The sequence below is a fragment of the Egretta garzetta genome, unplaced genomic scaffold (assembly GCF_000687185.1).
Source record: "Egretta garzetta isolate BGI_Z169 unplaced genomic scaffold, ASM68718v1 scaffold330, whole genome shotgun sequence".
NCBI classification, from domain to species: Eukaryota; Metazoa; Chordata; class Aves; order Pelecaniformes; family Ardeidae; genus Egretta; species Egretta garzetta.
The window spans coordinates 817,352-826,150 of record NW_009258275.1 but is presented as its reverse complement, the minus strand read 5'-3'; the positions used below and the strand labels follow the sequence as shown (position 1 = coordinate 826,150).

At 48.8% G+C, this 8,799-nt stretch overlaps 1 protein-coding gene across 1 annotated transcript in view; it reads left to right on the top strand.

Annotated features, from left to right (window-relative positions):
- The window catches only part of ALDH2 (aldehyde dehydrogenase 2 family member), a 10,309-nt gene extending 1,946 nt beyond the window's left edge, over positions 1–8,363 (top strand). Inside the window, exons 3-13 of the mRNA XM_009636070.2 lie at positions 535–675; positions 959–1,038; positions 1,565–1,676; positions 2,547–2,675; positions 3,720–3,833; positions 4,196–4,298; positions 4,994–5,178; positions 5,533–5,697; positions 6,001–6,158; positions 6,902–7,016; positions 7,992–8,363. Coding sequence (XP_009634365.1) covers positions 601–675; positions 959–1,038; positions 1,565–1,676; positions 2,547–2,675; positions 3,720–3,833; positions 4,196–4,298; positions 4,994–5,178; positions 5,533–5,697; positions 6,001–6,158; positions 6,902–7,016; positions 7,992–8,024 — 1,269 coding nt within the window. The 5' untranslated portion in view covers positions 535–600 and the 3' untranslated portion in view covers positions 8,025–8,363. The remainder of the gene's footprint in view (positions 1–534; positions 676–958; positions 1,039–1,564; positions 1,677–2,546; positions 2,676–3,719; positions 3,834–4,195; positions 4,299–4,993; positions 5,179–5,532; positions 5,698–6,000; positions 6,159–6,901; positions 7,017–7,991) is intronic.
- The last annotated feature ends 436 nt before the right edge of the window (positions 8,364–8,799 follow it).

Genomic DNA, 8,799 nt, shown 5'->3' with positions numbered 1-8,799 from the left:
AGGCACGCTTCCAGAGCCTTTTCTGTGCCGCCTTCTAGGATGCAAGCATTAACCCAGCAGATGACATTGCGGAAATATCTTGGCGATGTCTGCACTCCACATAGCTGAGACACCAGAGGTGTAAGCGCAGGCGGAGGGGGCGGCTGCACCGCTGTTGCATCCACCTCTTTCACTGCCAATTCTACTCCCTCTTCCCTGCGGAGGCAGGCTGGGTGGGCAAGCTGCGGCCGATCCAGCAGCAGCTTTTGTGCTGGGGCTGTGCTGCTCTGCAGCGCTGCCCAGGTTGCTGCTCGTGGGGTGAGTGGCCCTGGGGGCTGCAGCCCATGCGCTGCCCTGCCCTGGGACCGATGAGCGGCTTGCAGGGAGGCAGCTGTTAAGTTCTTGCCCCCCAAAAGGCTGGTGCGAGCGGGCACACGTGCCGTCTGGCCGGAGGCTGTTTTCTCCTGGAGACCAGGGACGGCTTCAGATGTATTTTGAGAGAGTGAATGGGGGCTGCTTACTCCTTTCTCACCCTCTTCCTGGCCTCCTCTGCAGGCAGATGTGGACAAGGCCGTTAAGGCAGCCAAGGCAGCTTTCCAGCTGGGCTCGCCTTGGAGGAGGATGGATGCTTCTCATCGGGGGAGGCTGCTGAATCGTCTTGCTGACCTGATCGAGAGGGACCGGGCTTACCTGGCGGTGCGTATCGCGCTCTGCGCCTGAGCTCTCTGCTGCAATCTCTAGCTTCGGGTCGAGGGAAGCAGGAACGGGTGGTTTGTGGCCACGGGGCTTGATGGAGACTTTAGCCACAGCTAAAAGTGAGAGCGTGAGCTACAAAGGGTGGGGAAGTAGCTTTGAGAAGCTGAAAGCAAAAAAGCCAACATGCAGAACTGATCCGAATCGCAAACTGAGAATCAAATCTAAATTTCTGTGCGTGACTTTGCCCACCTCGCTCTTCAGGCACTCTCCTTGTCTTTTGTAGGCGCTAGAGACTCTGGATAATGGCAAACCGTACTCCGTCTCCTACCTGGTGGATTTGGACATGGTAATCAAATGTATCAGGTAGGCACTGAGGCTACAGTGACAGCGCGGTAACCCTTCACGCTCTGCGCTCAGCTGGCCCGTGGCAGTTGAACCTCTGCTCGTGCAGAGACACCTCCGATTCAAGTGTTGTGGGGCTCGGGGCTGGATCTGACCTCTCGGTTTCATTTGGCCCGTAGCGGGATATCAGACACCCTGTTTTCCTCTGTTTTTATTTTTTGAGGCTGTAACTCCTGCGGCTTCCCAGAGGATGTGTGTTACGTGCATGTTTCTCTCTTGCTATATAGCGGACTTGCCCTAATGGAGCTGACCTGTATTACAGCACAGGAATGATGGAATGGTCTCTTATGCAGAGGCAGATGTTTGTATTTTGGATATTACATATCCATTCTTCAAATCACCTGTTTGGGAGATACTTGTATTGGTACGTGTGTTAGGAAGTGACTGAAGAAAGGAGGAAAGTGAATAGCTGGAGGAAGTCTGTCATTTTCTGGTGACAGGAGACTTGTTATTTTACATTCGGTGACCAAAACTTTATTGTTGCTAGATACTTTGCAGGTTGGTCAGACAAATTCCATGGGAAAACCATCCCGTTAGATGGAGACTTCTTCTGTTACACAAGACATGAGCCGGTGGGAGTTTGTGGACAGATAATCCCGGTAAGTAAAATGGATCAGTAGTTCCTGCAGCATTTCAAGAATCCGGTGTTAGCATGAAGAATTGTCTTAAAATGCAAGATATTATCAGTTGCTAACCACTGCTTCCTCTGGTGGTAAAGAGAGTTACGCCTGCACCAGCTGGGAGGGCTGTTGCTTTCCTCTGGTGGTACAGAACTACCTGCTGATTTCAGGGGCTCTGAGTAAGATTTACTTTGTATCTCCTGGAAAAAAAAAAATAATTTAAACCCCTTTATAGGAGTTATCTGGCTCAGAACCACAACTAAGTTTAAGCTACATTAAAAACAAGGTTCTGTGTGACAAGGAAGTAGAGGACTAGCATGCAAAATTCAGCTCTATGTATGTGATCTTATTTCTAGAACTGGTAGCAAGGTGGTTTGTCAGCAGCAAAGCCATATTTACACAACGATCCGTGGGTAGAGCTGCCTCTTCGTAGGAGCAGCCAGATTCTGGTCGTTGCATGCTGTATTTGCATGTTTTCATGTCTGCATTGAGCGAGAACTGACTGTGAACGCCTCACCGGTCTGCGTGCGCTGCTCTGTCATCATGCACAGGCTTGCTTTCAAAACGCCTCAAAAGAGTGTTTAAAGGTTAGGTGGACAGTAGAGATTTAATTCCAAAAAAGTTAGGGTTTTGCGGCGGTACTGAGAGTCCTCAGGCTTCAGAGCACAGTTTTCCTGGACAAGCAGAAGGCAGTGCTTGAAAAGGAGCCAAACATCGAAGAGCAGCTAGGGGAGGATCAAAGGCTGCTTCCGTAGGTGCTGCAGCTGATTTGAACGAAGCTCACTCGTTACTCACTGATTAACCAGAAACTTTCAAGTTCAGACCAGCAAATACCCCCTTGTTTTTCAGTGGAACTTCCCGTTGTTGATGCAAGCATGGAAACTTGGGCCTGCCCTGGCTACTGGGAACGTGGTTGTGATGAAAGTGGCGGAGCAAACCCCGCTGAGTGCTCTCTACATAGCTAATCTGATCAAAGAGGTGAGCGAACGGGCTGGGTTTCCATCCGCCGCCTCGCTGTCGCTGCTGGAGTGCGATGTGGTATGGCAAAAGCAGTGAGCTGCGGAGGGCGCGTGACAGGAACAGAGAAGGGCTGTCTGATGCGGAGAAAGGCTGGCTTGTCTTGGGTATCTTAGCATTTGATTTAGCAAAAAAAAAACCAAACCCCTTGTCCTTATAAATGCATATGCAGGGGACATAAGTCTTGATTAGGGAAGGACTCTTTGAGGTTCAGTTAAACAACAAACTCCAGAGTGATTAGAAAGCTAACGTACATGGCTCCAAACTATGCTTAGTATGCGGGGTGGAGAGAGGAGTTGTCCTGGTTCTTGGAAACTGAACATTAAAACTAAAGACCTGGGAAATTAAAGTAATTAAATAGTTAAAATAATTAAAGAAAAGGCTCCGTTCTTCGTGGGAGGTCTGGTGAGACCCCACCTGGAGCCCTGCGTCCAGCTCTGGAGCCCTCAGCACAAGAAGGATGTGAAACTGCTGGAGCGGGGCCAGAAGAGGCCACAAAAATGATCCGAAGGCTGGAGCCCCTCTGCTATGAGGCCAGGCTGGGAGAGTTGGGGGTGTTGTGCCTGGGGAAGAGAAGGCTGTGGGGAGATGTGGTTGTGGCTGTTCAGCGCTTAAAGGGGGCCTGTAGGAAAGATGGGGACAATCTTTTTAGCAAGGCCTGCTGTGACAGGACAAGGGGTGATGGTTTTAAACTAAAGGAAAGGAGATTTAGACTGGATGTAAGGAAGAAATTTTCTACGATGAGGGTGGGGAAACCCTGGCAGGGGTTGCCCGGAGAGGTGGTGGAGGCCCCATCCCTGGGAACATTCCAGGCCAGGTCAGACGAGGCTCTGAGCAACCTGATCTGGTTAAAGGTGTCCCTGCTCGCTGCAGGGGGTTGGACTAGATGAGCTTTAAAGGTCCCTTCCAACCCAAAGCGTTCTGTGATTCCTAACGGATATGGGTAGGTGAAATCCTTGATTTGTAAAAGGAATGATGTTGCTTTTTCCTGCTGTGAACCGGCAGGCTGGATTCCCGCCAGGCGTGGTGAACATCATCCCCGGCTATGGGCCCACTGCAGGGGCTGCCATCTCTTCCCACATGGACGTAGATAAAGTGGCCTTCACCGGCTCCACGGAGGTAAGGGAGTGCTTTGCCTTTAAGGGCTTGGGATACAGAGAATATCCTATTGCTGTAATACCTTTTCTGTATAAAATACTGGAGGTGCCTTGCCTTCTACACTGCTTTTTAAAAAATAAAACTGCATTCAGGGTGTGATGTTTATTTTTACTTAAGATGCTTTTTAGAATACTTCCCGTTGTTTCCCTTGAGCTGCCTCTTACTAGAGGTGAAACTCTGGGGAGACTTCAGTCGTTCCCGTAAAGCCCTGAGAAGGAAGGGATTATTATTAAACTGCTGACTGAGATCTGGAACCAGCCGCCCTGCCAGGTGTTGCTGTATGTAGGAGTTAACTCCTAATACCTGTTCTTCTCACGATGCAGGTCGGGCACCTGATCCAGAAGGCTGCAGCAGAGAGTAACTTAAAGAGGGTGACACTGGAGCTTGGAGGAAAGAGTCCAAATATAATCATGTCTGATGCAGACAGTAAGCACCTGCTAGCATAGTATTTGATCTGTACCTTTTTCGTTGGCTTTCTGCGAGCAGAGCAGGGGAAAGGAAACCTTTCCTGTGAGTCCCCAGCTCTGGCGCCACTTGGCTGCTCTTCCCCGGTGAAGTCGCCGTGCCTCTTGCTGTAGCTCCTCTATCAGCGCGTCTTCACTTCTCACTTCTTTCCCAGTGCTGTGAAGAAGTTCAGTTATCAACAAATGAGAATTGCTTCAGTATCTTCCTTCAGTCTTAATTCCATTTTTGTTTTCATTTCTTTCTTTCTCTTAGTGCGTACCACTCTACTCTTGTGAAGCTCTGGTTCCCTCATCTCTTGCATGTAGTCTCATTTTTGGTCTTGATGAGCCAACATATGTGCTTTTATATGGCAGGAAGGAAGGAAGGAGATTCTTCTTGATCTAAAATAACTTGTCCTTAATCCCTGGTAATTTCAAATGAGAACTGCGGTCTGCCTCAGATTAGATTTTTTTCTCTAGTATGGGGTGCTTTAATAGACCTTCATACTAATTAAATCTGTACGTAACTTCCAAGGCATGGAAGACGCCTGCCAGCTGAAGGGGCTTTGTACTGCTGATACTCCAGTAGCCTGCACGATAATAGTTCAAAAGAAGTCACTGACTGGCTCTGGTTGGTTTTGTTTGCTTATTTGTTTTCTCTCCTCTCCCCAATCTTAGTGGACTGGGCTGTGGATCAAGCCCATTTTGCCCTCTTCTTCAACCAAGGGCAGTGCTGCTGTGCTGGATCCCGAACATATGTCCAGGAAGATATATATCATGAGTTTGTGGAGAGGAGTGTTGAGAAGGCCAAGTCCAGGGTGGTTGGAAACCCATTTGACTTTAAAACTGAACAGGGGCCTCAGGTAAGAGCAGGCAACGTCCTGAACTATTACTTCATTAAATAGTCTCAATCTTGACTCATTGCGCATCAGTAGATTAGAATGAAAGGTACCTTTGGTCTCTTGATTAATCTCCTTTGATTTGTGCCCATTTACCTCCCTCTCCAGGAGGGAGAAGTTAATTCACCATTCGGATTATTCCAAAACCTCCACTTGAGACTGGCATTTCAAAATTCTCATCTCCCTTTGAAGCTGGCTTGGCAGCCTGTTGAAATGAGGAGTTGCTAGAGCACAGTCGCACGCACAGCAGGTTGTAGTTGAAACCCTTTTTACCCCCGGTAACGGTGAAGCTGATCTGTCTGTCCTGGTGGTTCTTAGGTCGATGAAGAGCAGTTTAAGAAGATCCTCGGTTACATTAGTACTGGGAAGCGTGAAGGAGCCAAACTGCTGTGTGGTGGCAACCCCGCTGCGGACAGAGGCTATTTCATCCAGCCAACTGTCTTTGGCGATGTGCAGGACAACATGACGATTGCCAGAGAGGAGGTGAGACCTGCAGTGCCTTTCTGCCCGTCAGCTTCTCACTGCTTTGTCATTCTGCCCCCTCTGATGCAAAACCCCACGGGTCTACAAGAACTGGATATTCATGAGCTGCAAAACTCAACGCTTCTTAGAAAGTTACCACATTATAAACTTCCCTTCAGATTACACCCTGGAGCTTCATAATATAGGAAGTGGTATTTTGATGTCCCGTGTGACTTCTAGCATGTATACATAACTCCAGCATCAAGTGCAGCCTTCCCCATGATCAATTTACACGTTTTCACATGCTCTGTTTGGGTTTTTCAGATATTTGGGCCGGTCATGCAGATTCTGAAATTCAAAACAATTGAGGAAGTCATCGAGAGGGCAAATGACTCCAAGTACGGGCTGGCAGCAGCAGTCTTTACAAAGGATCTTGACAAAGCAAACTATGTGTCACAGGGCCTGCGAGCTGGAACAGTTTGGTGAGCTTTGGCACTTCCTTCTCCCTAAGCTGCTGGAAGCTTCCTTGTGCGCTGCCATTTCTCGTTAAGCTTGCTCTTTGATAGCCTGTCTCCAGGATCCAATTTTACCTGTACTTCACCGAATGTAATGTCAGACCTTCAGTTGTCACGCTAACTGTTGGCAAAATTTAGGTATATTAAGCTTCCGCGCTGCCCCTGTGAATTAATGAATGGGATGAGGGAAAAGAAATCCAGTCCTGCAGCTGGCAGCGCCGGTGCCAGCAGTGATTAGCTCACCGAGCATGTCCGTGTGGTCTTGGCTGCTGCAGTGGATGTTCCTCTGTGTTCCGAGGCCGTGCTGGAGACCATGCCAAAGTCGGTACTTCAGCGCTGGTTTACTGTTCTAGCACAGGAGATTTTGGAGATCCAGTATCTCACTATTTATTTTTTTTAATGGTGCTGAGTGAACATGTAGGTGCTTTTGGTATCTGTCCTCTGCAGGAGGTGTGGGTGGCAACCTGGATGCTTGGTCCTGTGATAATGAGAGATGTGAACTGGATTTCATGATGTTCCGTTTCCTTTTGATGAGGATAAGGTTCCAGTACTGATTAATTCTGTTGGTGGGGAGGACTGACAAACACGGAAATCCTGCCTAGAAATTCAGCTGTCACTCTGCTGTAAACAGCTGAGGTGTCCGTTTGCTTCGAAAGGGCACTGAAGCAGTTCTGAAACTGCAAGTGCTTAATTCTTGGTTTCCATTTCAGGATAAACTGCTACGATGTGTTTGGTGCGCAAGCCCCGTTTGGTGGCTACAAAGCTTCTGGGAATGGGCGAGAACTGGGAGAATATGGCCTGGAGGCGTATGTAGAGGTGAAAAATGTGAGTATCCCTGTATCCAAGGTCTTCCCAACCCTCTGCCGTAGCTCCAGGTTGTATTTGTGCCTGTTAGTATAGGCTGGCTTGAGAGTTACAATTCTTCTTTCTAACGCTTGAAACACATTTGGAGCTGCGCTGCTGAAGTAACCACAAACGTGACTCCCCGTAACTGTAATTTTAAGCAGAAAGCTGGCCTGGCTTTACACTGCTGCAAAAAACAAGGATATGCAACCTGTAGATTACTGACTGCCTGCACTGCTTGGCACAGCGTAGCTGTTTCTCACTGTAAAGAATGCAAGTGTATGGACTTCTCCATGAGTTTATTTTGTGGAGAACAGACACTGGGGGTGCATGCCTGTTGGGTAGAAGCTTCTGCAGATACGAACTGGCAGATGAACATTGGGCACCCCTCAGTCAAGAGGGGGAATCTGAGCAGTGACCACCAGTACTTAATGCTGCTTATCTTGAGCCAATTATGCCCTTGGATCCATGTGGAAGACCGAGGTTCCCGGTGTTAGGTAACCCCGTCGCCGCAGGCTGAGTAATTTCCTGTACGACAAGGCAGAAGGGCTGTCACGCTGTTTGCTTGCAGCTGCAATGTTTAAAGGGTGACGGAGCTTGTGGGCAGAAGTGGTTAGCCCGGAGCCCCGCAGTTATGACACAGCAAAATGCCTCCAGCTTGTGACTGGCAGGGGGCTGATTTGGTGCAGGAGCTCCAAGTGAGAACAAAGTGTGCCCGCTCCCCCCACTCAGAGAGCTGCAGCGTTGCTGGAGAGATGCTGTGACCCGGCCTTCGAGCTTCCCCCTCCCTTCGAGCCTTCTAGATGGGTCTCCAGACCAAGGTGGTCCCAGTCACTGCCCGCTGACTGGGACATACCATCCTCTGGTTCTGGTGCCCTTCTGCAGGATGCTGCTGCCTCTGGGCCTTGAGAGTCCGTCTCCAGGAAAATAACTTGTGACTGTGCTTTTTTTCCCTAGGTCACAATCAAAATTCCACAGAAAAATTCCTAAAGGAGAGCAGCCTCCCCGTGTGTTTGGCAGCGCCTATGCAGCTTCATGAGATACAAAGCAAGGAAACTTCTTAACACACACACACACACAAAACTTAGGTGGAAAATATGTAACTCTGCGTTAAGAAATGTTTCTTTAGAAGGTGCCTAAAGGAGCTTTTGTTAAAAAAAGTTACTTGGCTTTATCTTTTTAAAATACCAAATACACTCATTTGAGTACTAATGCGTGACATGGGTGTACTCTTGTTGTATCTGTATCCGACAAGTATGCTTTTTTTCAAGAAATTATTTAAATGCTTTTCTAGTCTGCAATAGGTTTTATAATCATTCTTTGCTGCCTTACAGGGCTAGCTCTGCACTCCTTGTCCCATACACCTAACACACAGGTCCCCCCTCCCTGAGCAAAGCCAGCCGAGGCTCCCTTGTGTCACCCAGCCGGGCAGAAACCTCTCAGCCCCTGTCTGTGAGGTAAAAGTTTGTTCTTGGCGGCTCCGCTCCCGTTGTATCTACTCACAATAAACATTCTTGGCTTCATGAAGTTAACCCTGCCGTTGTGGAGCAGTTTGTGCCCCGTGAGCTCAAGCGCACGCACAAGTTTGTATTTTCTCCCACCCATCAGGGCCTCAAGCCCTTTTTAAGGCTTTTCGCTGGCTTTCTGCACTGCCCCCTTTCCTCATATTTGCCTTAAAGGAAGACCTAGGTCTGGCAGCTGTCCCCGGCAAAGCAAGCAGAATCGCTGACCGTACCAGACCACCACAGTACGGGGTGGGTGGGGG